The 23,304-nt window shown below is 38.5% G+C and overlaps 1 protein-coding gene across 1 annotated transcript in view; it reads right to left on the reverse strand.

Moving 5' to 3' along the window:
- Nucleotides 1-23,304, reverse strand: part of HAPLN3 (hyaluronan and proteoglycan link protein 3) — a 229,961-nt gene that overhangs the window by 82,730 nt on the left and 123,927 nt on the right. Inside the window, exon 2 of the mRNA XM_044078193.1 lies at nt 13,468-13,630. Coding sequence (XP_043934128.1) covers nt 13,468-13,591 — 124 coding nt within the window. The 5' untranslated portion in view covers nt 13,592-13,630. The remainder of the gene's footprint in view (nt 1-13,467; nt 13,631-23,304) is intronic.

Here is a 23,304-nt window from a genome sequence, read left to right on the forward strand (position 1 = left end):
ATAGCCTTTTAAGAGTGATGTGGTGAAGGTCTTGCATATGATGTTCTGTGATAAAATCCTAAGGAAATCTTACTGCACAGAGATCAGTCAAAAGAAAAGTGTACCACTAATCAACTAACAGCTTTAAAAACTGTTACTTAACCTCACACTGCCACATAATCTGTTTTACATTTTCTTTTTGTTTGCACCCAATAAGCCCATTTGATCCAGTGGAACAACAGCTACATATTCCCAGGTTAGCTGAGAGTCTTGTGGCCCATCTGATCCTGCCTGGGACCCCCCTGACCTGCCTTTCATTCCCTGGTGAGAGTCAATTGATAGGGAGCAGGCCAGCTCACTAGTACTATGGACTGCCTTCTCTTTAACCATGGGAACACCCCACCTTCTTTGGCAGCTCCATTAAGCTTGCAGTTTCTATGTCCCAGGAGGAATTGTGCCTCTACACAATGGTTTCTCCTTGTTTACTTAGTGCGATCACACTATGGTAGCGTAAGCTCAGCTATTTCAGAACTCCACTAGGTAAAAACCTAGTGTTCCCACTAGTTGTTACAGCTGGCTCCCTCCCTTGCACCGGTCAGCAGATGATATGGCTATCTGCTGACTCATGATGTGAGGGTGCTGAGCCTGAAAAGAACTTTACTTGATACTAGAATATATCACAGACCCCATAAGGCACAGGATGTCTACTATAACCACATGTAATGTGATCCTTTTAAAGTCACACATTACAGCTGACTGCTGGAAGGCCATTTACAGCACTGCTGAGTTATTTCCTATAAATATATACAGGTTGCTCATTTTTCATGTGCAGGTAGGAGCAAGTGTTTTCCTCAAAACTGGCACAACATAGACAATCCATGATGGCTGAGAGCTAAGGGTCACTACAGCCAAGTATCTTACACACCTTGTTAGCCTTTAATGGTATCATATCTTGGAGTTCACTGTTTAAGTGATGGAGTCACTTTCCTTAGCAGGTAACCATTTGAAATGTTGGCACTGACTATGGAGACCGAAAGACCAAAAGATTGGATTTGTGTATACCAGGTCTGAGGTGCCATTTCTCAGAATATTCCCTTTTATCTGAGGTATGGCAGTCTTGGTGTTGGTGCATATATAAGTTTGAGGTGTGAGGGGGGGCTTGCATCCCACATGGGGAAGGTGTAGGGGGCGTTTCCTCCCTGCAAAAAGAAGTTTTAAGGAGAAGATTGACTTTTGAGATTCACTGTTCTCTAGGTTTTCAGTCTTTTTTTTCAGCTTTTCGACATTCAGAATTTCAAGTGCTGACATTTCAGTAGGAATATCCATAGTACTCCTATCCTAGCCTATTTTCTTAGTGTAAACAAAAACATGTCTGCTTTGTCTCAACAACATACCAAATTAGCAAAAGTAGAACAAATCCCAAAAGTATCCGTGCTAGAACAAGACAAATACAGGCAACTCACAAAAGTCTCTCCAAGCTTCTTTCACAAGTCTTTATTAAACAGATGTAGGTAAATGGATATTGGTTCAGTCAGCTATTCACTCCCTGCCACTATGGGCCTAAACTTTGGTTGGGTGGGATGTTAATGAATGTTCGGGAGTCCATGCATCTGAGGAACAAGTGGATCATCCACGTTAAAGAACTCAGACAATTCCCTGGTGATAATACCAATGCATTTACATTCATCCAATGTCCTTATTATATTCCTTTTCATCCATTCAACTGCTCCCAGATCCACAACCTTGTATACTTGGGTCTATATCAGAACATCGAAGTTTTAAAACTTAGAATGTTCTAATATCGACACGTTTTAATCGAACACTAAAAATAGCGAAGCTGCAGAACACCAAATTCTTTCCTAGGGAAAGAATTTGGTGGGCCAGTTCTGTGGTTTCGCTATTTTCAGAGCTGCGGTGGAGATTTATGGGTCAGGTTCAGGTAAGTGTGCGATTGTGTGGTTGTTAGAATTAGGGCGCGGGTTAGGTGAGTTAGGGTCAGGGCGTGGGTAGGGTGAATTAGGTTTAGGGGCGGGTTAAGTAAGTTATGGTTAGGGCGCGGGTTAGGTGAGTGTGTTTATGGTACAGTAATCGTGAGTTTATATTTTAACACCTCAAAGGACATGGGGAGGGTGTCAAATCTTGATATCTCTATAAAAAGTAAAGGGAATAGGTAGAAATCTGTTGATGACGAATTAGCAAACTGTCAACAATGATAGCTTAAATGAATGCTGATGCTTTTGAAAGTATTTGTAGTCTTAAGAAAAAAAAATACACATGCATTCCTCACCTACTTTCAGCTGAAACTGGGAGAAAATGGTTTACAGTAGAGAAACATTTCAAAACAGTAGCACTCGTATATCTCTTCTCCCCAATAACTTCATGAAAGTTTTGCTGTTTTTATGTAATCACTGCAGGAACATTTCTGGTAATAAGATGGAAGGTTATAAGAAGAAAGACATCTTTATATGCAGTTAACTCAACATTTCTCCACTGGGACAGATTTTCCCCCCATCTCCTCTTTGCTTCTTGGAAAAAGATTTTGAAGCCTTAGAAAAATCTGCATTCCAAGAGCTGCATGAAATTTATAATGCTTTACCGGGATGAAAGAGTATCATGTGCCACCTTAAAAATTACAAGTGGGTTTAAAACTATTCTTCTGTATTGTGAGCAATTTGTTTTTGTGGTTGCATGTCAGAGCAAAAGAGTATATATGATGTTGAATTAAATTTGATAAAAGAAAGATTTTAAGCAACTTTACAAGGAAGATGTGCTGTGAATGGTATTCTGAAGGATTTGTCTTGAAGAGAGAGGTTGCTAGCATTATGGATTTGTTGTGTATAGTTTTTAAGACATTTCCAATTATTTTAAAAAGTTACATCATCTTGCATATTACAGTTTTAAGATTGCTTTGAAATGGATTGAAATGTGATGCCACCATGCATTCTTTTTAAAAATACTGACTTTTTGTGCAGAGATGTGCTAAAATCTACATTTTTAAAAGCCACCTATGCCATGCTCTGTGGTTATATATTTTGAAATGCCTTGTTGGCTAAATGTGTTTTTGCTTAAGCTTATCATTTCAGTAGGATTTTTTTTTTGGTTAATCTACTAGTAGATGAAGCTTGAACTCTCAAGCTTTAACTGCCCAGGAATCAACTTGCGGATGATCGGAGTTCCTCCATACAAAATCACTGTCAGCAAGTTGTGCCAGACATGATTTCCTTTTATGTGGAGCTTCCCCCTTCTTCAAGTTGGTGTGACCATGCAGTTGGTATATAAAAGTTCAGGAGGCGTGCGGATAGGGTGCATTTTTTGGCAATGCAGCTTGGGGATATTGATCCTCAGTGCATTCACTTTTTGTCTACTCATAGTGGAAGCTTTTTTTTTGCTGGAGAAGATGCTATACTTACAAGGAAGACAGAGTCTTAGCTTACTTATCAGGCATTTAGGAGAAGGCTGGGGGAGGGGGGTTCTCATTCTACATTGAGTACACCAAAAAAAATAGTCCTCTGTCCGAAGTGAGGATCCTCAAAAAAGTTGTCTCCCCAAGTTGAGACAAAGGGAAAAAAGTGTCCTACTTGTACCTTCTATAGCAAACTGCTTACTAAAAATGTACACTTTACAGTTTGCTACAATTACACTACCATCTAATAACACTTCAGCCCTATTCACAATTGCAGTCTTGGCATTCATGTCTAAATGCTGCCACTGCAATGGGGTGATTGTGCCCCTAACACCTTGTGCCTGGGACAGCTGCCTCCTATGCCCCATCCTAGCTACACATTTGAAGGAAGGAAGGCTGCAGTCTGGAAATGATGTACAATTCCAAAATTCTTCACTTCTTTCTTTTCTCTGTGCACAGGATTTCAGAGCTTCAGGCCTCATGTGTAGTATTCAGTGTTCCTTTAGCATAAGCCATATTTCCTCCTCAGTGTAACATCAGAATTCTCCTTAAACCAGTGCATTGAGCTCCCATTTTTTTGTGACTGGAGAAACCAAGAAATAAAGAAAGAGTCCTTAACACCATGGATGTGCACGCTTATCTCAGGTTTTACCTGAAGCAAATGTGTGCATTTAGAGTGATGGAGCAGCTGTTTTTCTCCGGTCCTCTAAGATGAGAAGAGCTGGCAGTTGCCAAGCAAATCCTTTATGAGTAGATTGCTAAATTCTTTATTATCTTTTGCTATCAGAGAACAGACTACCTGTTAGAAAACAGTGATGTCAAAGCCTACTACTCCAGAAGCATAGCTGCTTCCATTACTTGTTTCAGCAATCTCCAGTGTACAGATATGAGACATGGCCCATTGGTCATCAGCTCACATCTTTGGACCTTGTCTGCAGGAGTCAGGCCTTCACTGTTACCTCAGTATTTTTAGACTCATTCTTCAGAGCTCAGCTCCTCCTTGGCTCCTTTCACCCTGGAACTTTTAACTGCTTGAGATTTATCTCAGCCATACACCTGCTGCCTGTGTTAGATATAAAGGAAGCATTCTCAATACGAAAGTTGAGCTATGAGTGGACCGTCCTTGGTAGGTCACTTACATCAGCTAACTATCTGGATGTGCTTGGACGGTCCCTCCATCCAACAGATTCCACTGGAGTTCCCATAAAAAGTACAGGGGTTACATATTCAGTTTTTTCTTTCCTCTAAGCAGAACTGTTTCTTGGAAGTTGGGCAATGCAGTCTCCCAGTGTGGTGTGTGATACTAGAGTGTACTCTGGTACAGGGTGCATGGGCCTACAGTCATGTGAACTTCAGAGAAAAAAATGCTGAAGAGAAGGAAGAAGTCAGGATGAACCCATCTGGCTCCATCATCAACTCATAAACAACAGCTTGAGTATGTATTCTCATAATATACATATATGTCATTTAATGAATAAGTGTGATACCAAAATCAATTCTCCCTGTAGCCCCATGAGTCCCAAAACTATGAAAAATTGTGTGATTGTAGAACTCTAACAGTGAAGTGCAAAACTTACTGTTAAGCATTAAAGGTGTTTCATTTTTTTATGTTCTTGCCAGGGAGCAAGCTCCCTCTTTGCTGTCAGAGCCCTTCTGTTTATATACAGTAACTTTAAGATTGCTGTTCTTCTGAGAAGGGGGTGGGGGGTTACAGCAGTTTTTGACTCAGTATATATATATATTTCTTTATTCACTCTAAATTCCCTGCTGGTTTGGGGCATGCATTATCAAGTCCTGTGCAAACAACAGGAGCTCATGTGGGAGGACCTTCATCAACCCAGGCCCCCCAACATTCCTTCACTTTATTGTTCTTACTTTGAGGCCAATGGAACTTGAAGAAAGAACAATGCCAAGCAATGTAACGCCTGATTCACACTTTTTCCTATAATGTAGCAAATGATCCAGCATGAAATCTAAAACTGTTTTTGCTTACATAAAATAGAAGTAAAGGTGGAGGAAATATTATCTATTCACATTTGAATTACATACTATGTCTATGTACACTATGCATGTTTCAGCTTGGTAATTTTCAAACTACAGTAAAGGTATGTTAACCATAAGCTTTAACATTGACATGCTGCTTATGTATAAGTTTTGACAGGTTTGTTAGATAGATGTCTAGGAATTCTCTAATAATAATCATAGAGATAACTGCCTATTAGCATGATAAAAAGAAGTATGACACCTGCAAACCCAATATGTTTTACTTTCATGTCAGCAGTTATTCTTCAGTGCTGTATATTATTGCTTCTTATTTACTTCACTGCTCATAGTAAACCTTACAATCACACAAAGGTGACTTAACTCTAGTAGTCTGTGATAACTGCATTAACATAATATGATACTTCAGAAATAGACACTACACAGGTTCATAAGTTCATAGGTGTGTATTAAGCTTAATATTTCACCAACAGATTAGACAATTTTGTCCAAGCAATTAAATGATGAGTTATGTTATTAGTCCTTGATTTTTGAGTTTGTTAACAATTCCCTCGTGGGGCATTGTGTCGAATACCTTAGCCAGATCAAGATAGACAGTGTGAACCATTTGCTCTTAACCATTGCTTTGGTGACCTTCTCAAAGAAGTCTACCAGGCTCAGTAGGCATGACTTGTCCTTGATGAAACCAATCTGGGTTCGGTTCAGTGTATGGAGGTTTCCTTTGTCATTATTGATGGTTTCCATGATAATTCTTTCCATGGCTTTGCATATGAGATGAGTGAGACTTATGGATCTGTAGTTTCCAAGGTCTGTAGATGGCCCACCTTTGTGCAAATTCATGAGGCACAAAGCCTTTTGAATGCTACAGTTAAACAGCAATTCCAGAGGGCCTGACAGGTTATGTTTTGTGCTATTTAGAAGCATCCTGGGATGTTGTCCTAGACAATTGATGCAGTGTTCTTGACCTTAGAGAGAGCCCTGAAGACTTGTTCCCTAGTGATAGTAGGGAGAATTATATTTGGCAGTATTTCCTGAGGAGAGGTTGAGGGGGTGAGAAGGGTAAAGTTAGAGCTGAATCTGTCTGTCAATAGGTTTGCATATCATCTAGTGCACTAAAGGTGACTCCATTAAAAATGAGTTCTGAGCACAATTGTGTATTGCCGTTGAGGCTGATGACATAACTAAAGAATGCCTTGTGGTTGTTCTTGGCCTGGGAGCAAAATTTACCTCAAATTTGGATTTGGTGTCCTTGAGCTCTTTGTTTAGTTTTTTGAGAGGGTCTTTATCCTGCTGAGTGCTATGCCTCCTAATTTTTGCCATGATTTTCTTCCTTATGTTATATAGACTATTGATGTTGTGATTCCACAAGGGTGGCTTGTTTTTTAAGTTAGTTCTGTACTTCTTTCTGGGTATAGCTGCCTCTATGCCACTATTAACATGCTTGTATAGGGTTTCTGTGAATAGTTCTGGATGGGCAGCATTGTTGTCAGGGTTTATAGGGGCTTGAAGTTTTGCCAAGTTATCACTTAATAGTAGGAATGTAGCCTTGGAGTAGTTCCTGAACATTCCAAGGTTAGCTGGGGTTCCTGGTTTTATTTTTACTTTAAAGGAGATAGTTTTGTGGTCTGACCTTATCAGAGAAGACAGTGCACTAGGGGTGTGTAGCACTCTCACATATTAGTGAGAACCAGATCCAGTTTGTGCCCCTGTTAGGCATATTGACAGTCTGGTCCATGGAGTTTGTGTTTACAAAATAAAGGAATCTCTCTAACTGCATATTTGGTACTGTATATAATTCCCAGTTAATAGTGGGGTAATTAAAGTCTCCCATGATTATGGTATTGGGTTGGATAGTGAGTGTTTACAATAAGCATAAATACATGTTAAGGGTTCCTGGATCTAGAGGGGGACCTATAGATTGCAAGGAAGTGGTATGGGATTTTGCCTGTGGTGATTTGAAGATGGAGAAACTCAAGTGCATTGTCCTGTTTGACTAGCCTTGAGGTATATTTAGACTCCTAAACCTTTATCCCCTATATGTACAGTAGGAGGTCTAAATGTGGAAGGCATTATCTATTTTCTTTACTTTCTGCATGTTACTTGTATTCTGCCTTCAATTACATATTTAAACTAGGAAAGATACCACAACTGTGTCTCTTGTGAGTCACACACAAAGTAAAATTTCCTCCACTCTCCCACCCTGGTAGTGCTGACTCAACTGTCTCACTAATTGTCTGCTCATTATGTTAATTTGACCACATATTTCCTTCCCTATCCTCTTTCATTGCCTATTGTCAGTAAGCACAAAATTATCATTTTGTGAAATCACTTCCTTTCAGCTTTTTAAATGTAATGCCATCCAACTATATTCCATAGAGTCAGAATACTAAGTACCCCCCTCCTTCCAATCTGTCTTGCTATTTTAAAATTAGTGGCTCTTCCCTTACATTGCTAAAGCTTGAGTTACTCCCTTTTTCATATCTAACTGCTTAGTGCATACAGCTACTCTTAGGATATTAACCCATTTTTCCATCTTAACTTTAAAATCTGTAATATCTAGTCCAAGATTACCAGTTATTGAAGAGCCCACATTCTAAAAATCAGTAGTCATGGGATTAGTGCATCTGTTTTGTTCCTGGTGAAAGAAGGAGCATAGAGAAATTATTTCTTGGAGACTGCTGATCATCAGAAAGCCTGATAAGTGCTTTACATGTACCAGCTTGGAATCTGTGCTTCTGTTTTGATCCTGGTGTGAGAAAGAGCAGAGGGCATTGAATCCTGACTGTCTCTGACTGGGCAGTGAGTGTGTGTGTGACCTTCCTGATTGGCCTGGCTGTTATTCAAGGCATCTACCAGGAAAGGCTACAACAAGCCTACCGACACCTGTACCATCTGGGATAAGACCGTTGACCACCAAAGAGTCTGCAGCCTGCTTCTCCACTTGTGATTATTGCTACTGTTTTGCTTCTGGTTAGAAAACATGCAATGGTTTATTGTACTCCAGCAGCATGAAGTTGTGGTGAGACCAGCACTAGAAGTAGCTATGCAGTAGCCAATCAGGAAACTATCCTCTTTTCATCAATCTTGTCAAAGCTAATTCTTTCTTTTCGGTAAGTATTGCTTGATTAGCTGCTTTGTAACCTAACCTCAGACTATCTCCCTAAATTCTTCATTCATAAATCATGATGGTCTACTTATTAGTTTCTCCTCAGCTGTTTGGCAGTGCCTGTATAGACAAAGACACCTTGAGTTAACATTTTTACTGTAAAAGCATCCTTGAAATTTAAACAATACCTAGTTGCACACAAGACAACTAGTTTGCAGAGGCAAGAACTGCCTCAGATTTGTAAACCAGATACCAGATACTTCTGATATTACTTTATATTCTCAATACAACTGTCTCATCAATAAAAAAAGGGCCTATTGCCATGGCTGTAAACCTTCGCAATATCTCTGTTACCAGCTTAATGGATATGGCTATCCTGAGGCAATGTAGAAATTGCTTCATGTTTACTGATAACCAGCTAATTCTCAAACAAGCTGATAAGGTATGTGAGAGATGCATTTACATAATGTCACTGGCGACAAAGCTCTCACATAAAAGCAATCCTAATGTCAATCAGGTTGTCAGTAGAACACATGCTGCACCCATCAGACACAGTATGATTCAAAAGCATAGACCCACATATGCTGAGGAACTTAAATGTTGATAAACCCCAAAGACCTCCTAGACAAAGCACATATAAAAAATACCCTCAGTAGCTCCAGATACATTCTTTCAAAACAATATACACATCAACACATACAGCCACATCTCATGGAGCCTCTACTTCGAGGCCCATAAGGGAAGCCACCACATAATCCAACATTCCGGTCATTGGAGACTCCTGTTTGAGACACATTGATTTCCTTTTTACCAGGCTTAGTAAGGAGAAAGTCACAGTCAGTTGTTTATCATGGGCCAGGATCCACCACATTACACATGCACTCAGGTCACTGGACCACAATACCAGTATGACTCAGTCATAGTCCATGTGAGCGTAAATGACATACCTCCCTAGGCTATATGAAGAGAGACATCATGCAGCTCTTGGAATATGTATCCCAGGCAGGTATGAGCCCAACACTGAGCAGCATTTTACCTTCTCCAAGGAGAATGCCACATTATGAACAGAATATGACTGACTTTAATAATTGGTTTACTTTCTGGTGTCATTCTAATGGGGTGTAATATCTGTCAGCATCGAAGAGATGGTCAACAAACCACACTGCTTTGCCAGGCATGGTCTGCACCTCTTCCTCTAGGCTTTCAAATATTAGCTAAAACATTGCTGTTCCCCCATAATACCTTTTTAGGCAATGCCAAACTGACAGTACTTCCAACATGGCAAATCAAAACCAAGAAAATCTAAAGGTATTATTGCTCAATGCTAGGAGTTTTCCTCACCCAAGAGAATGCAGACATCTGTGCAATCAATGAGACATGGTTTAAAGCTGCCTAGAGTACAATGGCAGTGCAAGGCTATAATGCCTTCCACTTATTTTATTTCTCATCATGTTATGAAAGACCCAGGTTTCATTGTGCACTCATGAGCCATTGTGCTGAAACAACTTATTTTTTATAACAAAACTGTATAGCTATTATAATGCCTTGATAAGTGAGGATTTGCAAGCATCTTTGTAAATATTTTTTGTTCAGCTATGATCTTTCTAGTTGGGCCTTGTGTGCATCTGCTTTGGGACGTTTGCTCTTTTCTATTTTATTTGATAAGGAAGCCTAAAGTAAATACATCAGAGGGTTTTTGGTAAAATGAATATCGCATAGCAGAGTTAAGACTTGTCAGTTATGCTACAGTAATGATGCTAATTAATATTGAAAACTGTTAGTACATTTATGGTGTCAGGCTTGTTAGTGTGAATTCAGTTTTTTTTTTTGCTATATTTATTAATCTCTGATCTTGCTGACTATCCAACCACTGTTGTGGCCATTATCACCCATCCATTCAACTTTACGGGGTTGTGACATAGTTGTTATCAGGGCAATGAACATACTTTTTTTCCTTTATGAATTATGTTTTCTCTCTTGCACATGCAAACTGACATCCAAGGTAGAGCATGCAATGAGCTATTGCAATTCATATCACCTGCTTTCACAAGGGATATAATCCTCAGAATGCCTACTTTCATTGCAACTAGCCCTTCTATGTGGCCTCTGATCTCTTCTGTGGATTTCTAGCATCCTTGCATGCCTTGCCTGGAGGGCATCCTTACACCACAGGCATGCGTGCTCAAAGCCTCCCCATGAGAAAAGTATGTGTGTAGTGCTTCATCGTTCCTCTCTTCCTCTGACACTAACTCCTACAATTCCAAGGCTGCTAATCAAACTCAGGTCACCAGGGCCATAGTCAGGGCTTTAACCTTCTGTGTCACAGAACTGGCTAGGTCATAGTGCCATACCAGTGATCTTTCCACTGATCTTCATTCATATGCTAGTTTAGGGCAATATTATTATTTTCTCCAAATGACCCTATCTCCCATGGTGTCTTGATAAATCAGAGGTTTGCAATCACTTTGAGGCATACTTTTTAGTTTAAATAACATCTTTCTGGTTAGGTGCAATATACATGTGCTGTAGGAACTTTAACATGTTATGTATTATAGAGGTCAGCTTGATAAGATTAGGGAATTTGTTTGAGTGGGCAGGGCACTAGTAGGTCATTCAGGCAAGTGAGACCCAGGTTGTGAACTTCCCAATAAGTTAGACTAGAAATCTTAAAGCAAACGTAGCAGTAACTATTAGTTTCTCCCAATCTAGCAGTAAATATGTTACATGGCAGCATGCTTGAGATGCAGCTATAACAGGTGCACATCATCTAGAAGCCTCTAGTAAAGGCTATTGTAGTTATCTAAGGAAAATAACAACTCATTTGGTGCCACTGGATAGTCACTTATAAATGAAAGGGGGTTATCTCATTGCCCTGGTTACTTCAAAAAACAGACTGACAGTGGTCAAATACATAATGAAATGTCAAGATATTCTTCCAACATATCTAGAGCCAAGAACAGCTTTCTGAGAATGGGAGTTGTCATAGCTTCATAGGTAAAAACTTGGCTAGCTACCCTTGTGGGCCAAATAAGCCTAGCTAGTTTCCCTTATTGTACATGAATTAACCTTTTCTATTTGGTTAGACTCTTTATCCATCCTGGGTCGATAATTCTATATTACCCTAATGAGAATAACTGGAATCATATCATAGATAATATGGAGAGGACCCATGCATGTGATAAAGCATTTAGGAGATGCTTCTGTTCCATTAGTAGTACAGCAGGCAGTCCTGGGGTACATTTTCTGCTTTCCATCCACAGAGCTAAGTTGCACTTGAATATGAGCAGGGATGAACTTTGTCTAATGTGAATCGGGAGTCTGTTCCAGAGCAGCAGTATCCTCTGTGAGATATACCTGTCCCTCCAAATGTTCTATTGTTTTTGCAGAAGAGGTTTAGATCCCTAGCATGAGTATTTCTGATGCCATCTGACTTGCTGATGTGCAGTAAATCCATCAGAGGAATCCTGTGTGCCAGACACGTCACCGGCCATATTATCAAGACCTCTTTTCGTGAAGACAGAACAATTTGAAAAATAAGTGGCCTTAGTATATCGGGGTATGGTTCTACACATTGTGTTGAAACAGGATCCAGAAGGCAGTGAGCAGGGTCCAGAGATGAACAAAATGCATGACCTATTCAAAGGCAGTATGGTGAAATTCAGCCCAGGAAAATGTCTGGTTATCAAAATCATAAGCAATCATGATAGACCAGAGATGCATCAAAATGTGGCTTTCATACAATGAGTGGTTGAAAAACTACCTGCGCTTTCTGTTTGGTATGTTTGGTATGCTGAACAGTGATCATCAAGATTAACCTTTTCCTTGTGTAAAGACATCTTTTTCCACTCTTTCATCTAGGTTAGCTTCTTTCTCTTTCAGATGCTCCAGTTAGGGCTCGCCTATTTCCATTTCTTCCTGTCCTCTGAATCTTGTTCTGTCACACCAACCACCTGCATGTCCTCTCTCACCACATCCATAAACCTTATCTTAGGCCTTCCTCTTTTTCTCTTACCTGGCAGCTCCATCCTTATCATCTTTTTCCCAATATGCCCAGCATTCCTCCTCAGCACATGTCCAAACCAATGCAATCTCACCTCTCTGGCTTTGTCTCCAAACCGTCCAACCTGAGCTGACCCGCTAATATACTCATTTCTAATTTCTAATCCTGTCCATCCTTGTCAAACCAATGCAAATTTTAACATCTTTAACTCTGGCACTTCCAGTTTAGCAGCTTTACAAAAGTAGACGAAAGTCTACATATGTGTCTTAAATTACATAACCTTCAGTAAAATAAACAGCTTGACATTTAGACAATAAATGATCAGCCACATGTTGCACCTGCATCTTACTCCTCTTTACTTGATGGAAACAAATCATAGTTACTAACTAGAAGTGCATGCTTCGAAAGGCATCAAGCAGCATATCAGTAAATAAGACAGAAGAATACTTTGGAATAGCTAGGAAATGAACCTATGGATGACAGATGATATCAAAACTCCTCCTGACCAATTTAATTTCACATAAAAGAGGATGAATTACATACCCAAACAACAGGCAAATAGGATCGGCCAGATAAAATGGGATTGCAAAGCTCTTAAACTCCCTCTATGTGATTAGTGTTACAGCATGGTCATAACAAAAACAAAAATTAATGACTGAATCCGAACTGTGCATGGCAGCAATATATTAATTGGCTGTGATCTTTAAAGGTTTGGCCTGCTCCCAAACTTCAGTAATCAGAACATCCCTAAGTGTAAGACAGAGTTTCTACTACTCTGTTTACTTAATCTTCCAATCTTTTAATGTGCACATAATCACAAGATGCTGCACCCAGACAAACTTAGCCATGAAGAAGCCTGCATTCCCACATAGGGCCTTGACAAAGACCATTCTCTGGAGTAGTCACAAGTGGATAAGCATGTGCAGCAGGAATCTGATGTTGTGCCTAGAGAGTAATACTCAGCCTTTCCCGACATACTTTCATTCCCATTTCCGTTTCCGTTGCCGTTGAGGTTGTTGTAGTAGAAACCGTTGGAGTATGGAAGACTTGTAACGGAGTGTAACAGATGAAGTGTAGGCAGCAGAAACAATGTCAGGAACATTGCTGAAGGCAGGTGGGCGTCTTCTAAGTAGGATAGCAGCTGAAAAATAAAAAAAAAAAATGCATAATTTAAAAGCTGTTCTTTCACAAAAGAGTATAATTCTAAGTTAAGAATAATTTGTCTGCTCTTTATAGCATTTTTTTCATATCATTCAGAATCTTATCAGACAGATATATTAACAACACAAAAGAAGGATTAAATGACTAAACATGGCTACTCCATGCCTGATTGCAGACCCAGATCCACAGAGCACTGATGGCAGAAATGAGAGAACAGGATCAGAAAAGGAAGCAGGAATCCTCATTCCCTCCAGTAGAGCTCTTTTGAGTGTGTGCCTTTAACTCCTAGTAGGCGTGGCTTCAGCATTTAAAAATTGAAGTTATCACCTTACATTTTTAACAAATACCTATTGACAGAGGTCATATATCAATACAATTGTGTTTGCTATCATGTATGCTTCAAGATAAAATTTTCCGATATCTTGTATGTAACATGGTTTTGGAATTATTAATGCAAATATGAACATGCAATATTTGACGCCTAGAGGAGCAGTAGGGTGTAACTGCAGAAATGCCTGGAGAAGTCACTCGGCTGTAATGATGAAAACAGCTAGCATTCCATCATAAGTAATGCAGGTTGGTGCAATTAGGGCAAGGTCAGTGCAAAGTGCAGATGGAAAGGAACCAGATATGATTGTTACAGTTGACATGACAATGGTAGTGTCACATGGCAAAGTACTGAAAATGAAAATCAATAACGAATAAATATGGGGTCCTCCTATCCCATAAGTTTTTGAAACTTCATACAACTCCAGAAAAGTAGCAAAATGTCAAAACATCACTGCACCTCACAGGTTTATTTCCATTACTGTAAGAAATGAACCCATGGTTTACTTCTTTCAGTAAATATTAATCTACAGATGATATAGGGTGGGCATTCAGAATATATCAAATCGAAGGAAAATATTAAAATACATAGTTTTCTTTTCACAAATACACAAGGAAACACACACACGCGTGGGCACACAATCATGCACTATATACACATTTGAATTAACACATTTATCACAAGTGCACAAACTTTCATGCTCAGTGTAACACACACCAAGCCATCAGTAGTGACCACTGCACCTTAAATAAACTTTCTTTTTGACTACTTGGAGATGCAATCATTCCTATGCAACTCTTGCATCTGATATAATGCTGATTCCCTGTTCTAGTTAAGATCTTGCATCTTTATATCTCTGTGAAGATAATTTTTGTTACATCTATCAGTATGTCTTGTGGTCTGTATTTTGATGTTCCCATATTTGCTTCACATAACTTTGTGCTAGAGCTTCTTACCCCTGTATTCCACAGAAAATGAAATTGCCATACTGGATGTTCCCTGTCAGCAAATAGACAAGCAAGTAAATTGATGCATAACTGTGCTCAAGTAAATATGTGATCATATACAGAAATTCATATTCACACATACACTGAGTATAGTCCTGTCATTAATGAAGTCAACCAAATGCAGTGACTGCAATTGCTCCATAAGTGAGTCATTTATTCTCACTAACTGTAAAAAAATGTCTTTTTAAATTGACTGCCTACTTGAATTAATAAAAAAAAAATCACACTTGCAAATATATAGACAGATCACCTGATATATACAAATAAAGCAGCATTTATTGCCCACAATTTATGATGAAATATAGAGCAACATCCCCCGGATATATGTCAAAGGAGGGTCTAATGAATGCTGTTATTTAAAATGAGTCACACAGGCTCACAGTGGGTGTTTTGTATTAAAGCTGACTCAGCAACTGCTGTTTTGCTATGGATGTAAACAAATTTCCTTTCAACATCTTAAAACGTTTTTCACCATCCCTGTGGATGCCCTTTATTTGTTTTATTTATTTATGCATGTATGTACATTTGGCATGAATCTAAGTACATATTTTTCTTCAGCAATACAAAGTACCTGTTTTTGTTCAATGTTACCAAAATACTTAGCTGTTAGACTCTGAGTGCCTTGACGTATCCTGCATTCATGGAGGATATTTAGCTGTTAGACTCTGAGTGCCGTGAAGTTTCCTGCATCCATGGAGGATATTTAGCTGTTAGACTCTGAATGCCGTGAAGTTTCCTCCATTCTTTGACATACTCTTCTCTTTTATTTCTGTATGTCTAGCTTCTCACTTGCAAACTACATACTTATGTGTGGTTTCTCTTCCCTCCTGTCTGAATCTTACCTCTGGAGCACAGTGCCTATTGCACAGTGCTTTCTTTCCGTGACTCCTTCCCTATTAAATTCTACCTGAGGATCCCTTATCCATCTGTGCCATGACTGCTACCCATTCTCAGTTTATAACTGTTCTACCTCCGTTTCCTCATTACCTTTAAATGTGGCTCTCTGTTGAAATGCTAGCACTTGAAATGCTGGTAAAAGACCAAAAACACAGGAGAACAGCGAATTTTGAAAATTACTTTTCTCCTTTAAACTTCTTTTTGCAGGGGGGACAAGCCTCCGTGCACCCTCCCCCCAAACTTATACATACCAACTCTGAGATTGCCATACCTTGGAGAAAAATGAATATTCCGAAAAATGGGATCTCAGACTTAATACAAATAAGTCTGATCTTTTGACCATTCAGTCTCTGTATTTTGGGACTTGCTCTAGCAGGTCACGACATTTTAAATGGTTACCTTTCAGGCTCTCCTCTTAGTCTGTATGAAAACTTGCTGCTGTTGTTACTTCCTATCGGCCATAACATTAGGAAACATTGTTACATCCATTATTTTCACTGCCATGTTCTTCCTGCTGCCTTTTTCCTGCCTTGTATTTCACTCCATCATGTTTTCTGCAGAGAATGTTAGCATATTCTCCCATAATGCTGAGCGCCTCCTGCATGAAGCCACATTCCACAATATCTGCACCTGTTTGCATTAAACTGACTGTTCAAGTTGTTTTCCTGAAGTATTGTTCATGCCTAAAAATTCTAACTGTAAATCTTACTTACCTCTTTATAGAGGAAGAGGGAGAGAAAGAGAGAGAGAGACACAGACAGAGAGAGAGAGAGAGAGAGAGAGCAAGTACAATTTAGGAAAAACATAATTGTATATGTTCAAAATGGCTTCCCATTCATCACAGTGAAAAGAAAGCCATGAAGTATAAACTTCCTTAGTGCCATTACTGGAATATCTATTGATTTTTGCTTTTGTTGATCTAGAGAAGTCTGAATGGGTGGAAAACCTCTTTTCGGCAGAGGCCCTGACAGAAAAGCTGCCCAAGATACAGAAAGCAAGTAACATACACATATACAAAATGTAATGAATCATTTGAACATAGGATATACAATAATGGTAAAAAGAATGACTGCTTGAGCATACAATAGTGAACAAATAAAAACACTGACAAGATACATATGAATAGCCAACATACATATTATAATCATTGCATTGGCAATACTATGATATGAAAAATAAATCAAAGGTTTGTTCAAAATGAGTTTTTAGACTAGCAAAGTTTAGACCCCATGGCATTATAATAATATAATAGTAGGACAATGATAACAGGAACTTAATAATGTAAAGCTGAGAAGAGTACAGTACAGTTCATGTGGCCAAGCAGACAAAGCAGCAGAGGATAAGACAGATTACTGGCTAAGTAGTCATTTTAGAAAAGGACAGAACAAACTGGATAAGGATAGTTTCTGGAGATTAGCCAGGTTTGATGCATGACAAAGGTATGAAACATTTGGGTATTGTTTCAATTGGATCTTGAAGAATTTCAGGTTACTAGTTTGTCTGAGTGAGAAGGGAATGGAATTCCAATCTTTAGAGACATGAGAGGAATATAGTGAATCACCTGCAGTACTATTAGACTTATTTGGGTGCAATAAGATTTTATCACTAGAGCAAACAGTCCTAGATGTGGAGTAAGGTTGGATAATATTTTTATGTTTGGCATTTTTTTTCAGGTTGAAAAATTAGACTGTGAACAGTTTTTAGTTGTGTTAATATACGATAGTGAAACAATTCTAAAGTATTTATCTGTTTTTGCACCTTGCAGTGATGAGATCTGTATGGCAGATCAACTGCAAAAATTTAGCTATTTTGTTAAATCATTTTTCTATCATTGTTATCTAGGTGGCTTGCAGGGTGACAAATACAGGAGCAGCATATAGGAAAACATGTAAAAGTAGAGTACAGTGGAGTGTAGAGACAGTGGTTTTCTTAGCTTTGTCAGGTTTAACTCAATAAAGAGTGTCTTGTTTTCTTTTTGTGTTCTGCTGTTAGCTTGCTTTATGTGGTAGTAAACTTTCATGTAATGAACTGTGATGACATCTAGCAGTTTGGTATGACTTACAAGCTGAGTTTTGATTTGATCAGAGGATGTGATGGTAAAAACAAGTTTGATGTTAGGACTACTGATTAGGTGTGAATGGAATAAGTTTGGTCTTCTTGTAGGTCCATAGGCATATATTAAGCTAATGACCATCAGGGTCTTTATAACTCTAGCCATGTAATCCAACCCAATTGTGTCCCTATGTATCATGGGCATTTATTAGGAGGGGCTATGTTAATTAGGATGTTTCTAGAGATTATTGAGGGAGGCATGTTAGTTTGGGCATTACTGTCAGTTTTTGACTATCAGAGACAAGGGGGGGGGGGGTACACCCAGGTGAATTTCTTATTTCACATCCACTGGGAAACTTTACACTTAAATAGGGTTAAGAGTGGACTTTGTTCATGCCTCTTAACCTCTTAGAGCAAGAAATCTGGACAAAGCAATAAATAATGGGGGTGCAAAGGCCCAAAAATAGGGACAACTTTTAAATATTACTCTTACAAACTTAGAACATTGATAGAATAAAAGGTTTTGCATTAACATGAATTTTCTGAAGGGTTTTATATATGAATATTTTGTGACTTCAATCCTCAATAATTTGCCAGTGATTTTCTAGAAAACCACAATTTTATTAAAAACAGATCAAAAATATGAGGGAGAAATCTGGACATTCTGTGAAAATCTATACAGTTGAGAGGTACAACTCTTCTTCCTAGGGTTGAGAGTTATAGAACCATGTTTGAGTGGAGTTGAAGGATTCTTGTATTTGGGCTTAAAGTTATTTTAGGTTTTTGTCAGTGCAGATGAATGGGGAGTCATCAGCATACCAAATAATATTATCATGTTTACTGGAGTTATGCAAGTCGTTTACAAAAACATCAGATAGCAAGGGACCAAGGAATTGCTATGCTGGACATTCCTGGTCAACAAAGGTAGGCAAGCAAATAAACAACAAACAGATGAATGATATGTGCTGAAGTCCAAAGGGGGATGGTTTGTTGAGTAGTTTTTGGTGAAACACGATGTGAAAAGCTTTAGATAAATTAAAGAAAAGTGCTACTGCTATGTTCCCTGCATTCTTGTCACTGTTGGTTATGGTAGCAAAGTTGACTAGAGCTTTTCTAATGTTGTGGCATGAATGGAAACCTTGTTCTGTAGAGCTTAATAAGTTATTTGTGGTAACACATTTAAGTAGCTGGGATTGGATGCATTTTTCTAAGATTTTGGATATGGGGAACAGAATTATTATTTATCAGTAGAGAAGCCACCTTTGTGGCTGAATATAAGAATTTTTTTCCCAAAATGTTTGGGACATACCTTTCTATGATGAATCGGTTTATTAGGATAAAGACAGGGTAAGCTAGGGTGTCTGCTTCAAGTTTAATGTACACTGCAGGAAGATTGTCTTTGTCAGGTATAATTGGATTTAGTCAAAAAAGGCATTTCCTGATGGTGGATGTAGGGATGGGGTCAAAATAAAATGTGTTGGGATTATTTGTTGACTGGATGAGATGGGATGTTACAGGTGATAGAGCTGCTTATGAGGTAGAGCTGCTTATGAGGGGAGTCATTGGTAAATAAAATATGTACTGAATTGGCCAGCAGTGCTGTCAATAATAAACTTAGTAATAGGGGTTGGAAATGTAATAGGGCCAGGATGTGCATGTTTGTTGATTGAGAATCAGAAATGTTTGGGGGGTGTAGTGTACTGGAAGTTTATGTAGTATGATTTTTTTGTCTACTTTGGTCATGTGTTTTGCTGTTTACAGTTTTGTAGACTGGACCGAGTTTAGTTCATTTCAAAGAATTCCAAGCTCTATCTCTTTCTTTCTTTCTTACATTATTTTTTTTCTAGTTAATCAGGGTGCATTGTTTACTTTAACTCTTTTGTTTCCTAATGGGGCATATTTATTAAGGATGCAGATAGTTATACCATTAAATTATGTGACAGCATCATTTAAAGGGAAAATGTGAAGGAGGTTTCAGTTACTGTATCTTAAGATGGCCAGAAAAGTGTCTTGATGGAAAGATGTGAGTTTGCATACTAGAGTATAGTGGTAGTCTTTCATGGGGGAGTTTAGCTGCCTAATTGTTAAAGTTGGGTATCTGAAGTTTCAACTGTGTTAACTTTAGCAAAGCTTGTGATGTAATCTCAAACACAAGACTGCTTAGTTACTGGCAGTCTGGGTTTGGATATAGTACAGTAAACTACTTTAGACCCCAGGCCAATTGCAGTACATGCTTCAAGGGCCTGCTTGTAATTCTCTGTTGTCTTCATCATCAACAACTCCTTTAGTGACACTACACTTGGAACTGGTTGTTTAAGGATAACATAATGTCTGTGTGGAGGCAGACACTCCCAAATCAAGTGGCAATAGAAAAAGATGGAATAGGAGTAGAGAGGTACACATGCAGCATTGGAGTGAAATATTGTATTATACACTGAAAACCACACTTTCAAAACAGTGAGAAAAAAGACAGAAAAAGACAAGCAAACAGCTCAGAACACAGTAATCAAACTGGTAAGGCTAGTACGTATCAAGCCTTATAAAGAGAACTAAAGGCAGAAGTGTATTATCTGGGACACACATCATACAGGATATATAAAAACTCAGTACATTCCCAAGTTAAAAACATTTCTAAAGATTACAAAATGTGGCATGAGGCTGAGGACAGTGCATGAGGAAATTTATGAAAAGCACTATTTTACATAAAACGGCATATGTGGAACTGTTTCTTCCACAGCACGTATTTCTAAGTCTAAGAAATGTAACGTGAGGCTGAGGGGAGAACACATAAGGATAATTCATGGAAATTATTGCTTTACATAAAAGTGTGTAGGTGGAACTGTTTGTATCATCGAATGATGGCAACTGATAATGATGATAACCAAATAAGCATTGTAAAGAGAATTGGTAAAAACAGACAAAGCTGATGCCAATAACAAAGCTGGCTGTCTGGGCCCTTTTTAAAGACAATTCAGGCAGTAATTAACAGGTTTGTAACTCTTTACATGCCAGTGACTACTGCTCCATGTTCATTAATGTTCCCTGTTTGATTCATTGACTACTTGCTTCTTTTCTTTTTTATATCTGAGTTTTATCCCTTCCTTCACTTGCTTATTCTGCTTTGTTGTTAGTCTTCTAGCCTTAAACAATGCAGGTATAGTCACTGTTTTACCAACTTTAACCTTACCCTGATGTAGTAACCTCACATTCCCTGTTAACCCAATGTACTTTAGAACTTATTCCACAATTTCTTTCTCTTTCTTTCTGCAACGGCTGAACTTTCAAAACCCTCACCAGTGGCAACTGTCCCAAGATGGGCATCAATGGGGGGGGGGGTCACAAACATTGCCTGGCAACATGTTTTCAGTTATCAGCACTTCTCAATTCTAATAACCACCCCCCCATCACCACAGTAGGCAATGTGGCTTGCCATACGTCTATCCTACAACTCCACTTTCTGTTTCCAGATTTGTTTTTACACAGTGTATGTGCTCTGTTATACATCTGCAGAGGATTTCCACATACTGTTGTGGCCATGTTTTACTTTATTTTTCACAGTTGTTATTTTTCCTGCTTAAATGATCATTTACAGTCTAACTACTGGCTATTTTAAATGGTTCTTCCATTTCAACTCTTCTAGCCTTGTCATGCTTGGAATTAGGATTTTACTCAGCCTGCTTCTTTTTGTTAACAGTTTTCCATCAAAATGTTTTCTAGAAGATACTCCCTAAATGAGCATCAAGATAGTTAAATGGAAGTCAAGAGCTCACTGAATAACAACTGTCCAAATTGAACTGTGTGTGGACCTTATCAGGATGCAAAGTTGGGAATTTCCTTTGCCCTGAGGTATACAGAATTTGGGGAGATGATACTAATTTTGGAGTAGTGGTGAAGCTACCCCCATAGGAAAAATTCTGACTTTCAGAAATGATGACAAATGTGTCTTTCATAGCTAATCTTTTTGATTAAATAGTTTTAGATTTTCCATTATAGAACCTCCCAACAATGGAACATATCATTGCATGTAATCCCGCACATACCTACTGTCTTACATAATGTCTGAATTCTGTCACATGTGCTTATGCACACATATGTGCTTATACACAAACAACACACACACACACACACACACACACACACACACACACACACACACACACACACACACACACACACACACACACACACACTCAATATCTTATTCACTAGCACATGCAAACACATTCCTATGCGTACATATTGAATAATTATTTGTATTCAGGGTGTAATTGCAAACATCTGTGAATGTATTGGCCGTCACAAGCACCCCCGACACATTCATACTGTTACACGCAGACACAGAGTATCGTTTGAATTCATTCATTCTTTTGCATTCTTGAGTACTTACCCTTTCACATACTTAATTTGCAAACACGTGTGTATTCATGAGTATCAAAGAACTTCCTGAGTAGCCAAGTGCAAACAAGGCTGATCTGTCTGTGTTCTGCAGTGCCATTCATTTAAAAAAGGCTTCCTATAACCCTCACTACACTGCTTCACTATATAACAGTAACTCAGACCCTGCCTTTCTTTGGTAGTCAAAATATTTTCACATCAAAGCTCCATAAAAATGTCTCTCCCCTCACAATTTTGCCATAAGATGTTTTTTTATTTTCATCTCTAATAAGGAAATTGCAATCTGTTTTCTCAATCGGTCATGAAAAGTGCTGGGTGGGTTTTATAAACATATAAGTTTTCCCAGACTATGGTGATGACCACAGAATAAAATAAATAAAGGTTATCTAGCCCATGTCTACAGATTTAGTCTGACACACTGCAAGATAGACAGCTTTGATTTCATTTTTATGTGTGTTAAACCGCCAACAAGCAAAATAGTTTGAAAAGCAACTGTGGTGAACAGACAGATCCTATGGTAGTGGTCCTTGGAAGCTATAAACGGTAGCCACCTGATGGCAGTGGAAATATTAGGGGTTACAAGTTCAAATTCTTTTTATCTGATGTGAGTTTTAATTTGATAATTTTATTTGAGGCAAGTTTTGTGGATCTTAGGTCTCATTTTTGCCCACAACCTGCTACAGTAGAAAATTCTGATAATATAATGACTCATCCTTAACAGTCCTGAACAGAGATCACAGTACATACAACAAACACATACAGCAGATACTTGTATATCACAAATGAAGATTGCACTGAGGAGCCATTTCACTATAAGAACTAAAAATGAACTTTGCAGGTATGAAAAAAAAAACAGATCGGCAATATAAACCATTCTGTTGCAAATGCATGTAGCTCTGATCTGCAGGTGTGATTTCAATAAAACAGTAGAATTACTAGTGATTAGAGACAGTGTTATGATAACTTGAAATAGGT

This window comes from Protopterus annectens, chromosome 7.part0 (assembly GCF_019279795.1).
Source record: "Protopterus annectens isolate FY-2018-M chromosome 7.part0, PAN1.0, whole genome shotgun sequence".
Classification (NCBI taxonomy): Eukaryota; Metazoa; Chordata; order Ceratodontiformes; family Protopteridae; genus Protopterus; species Protopterus annectens.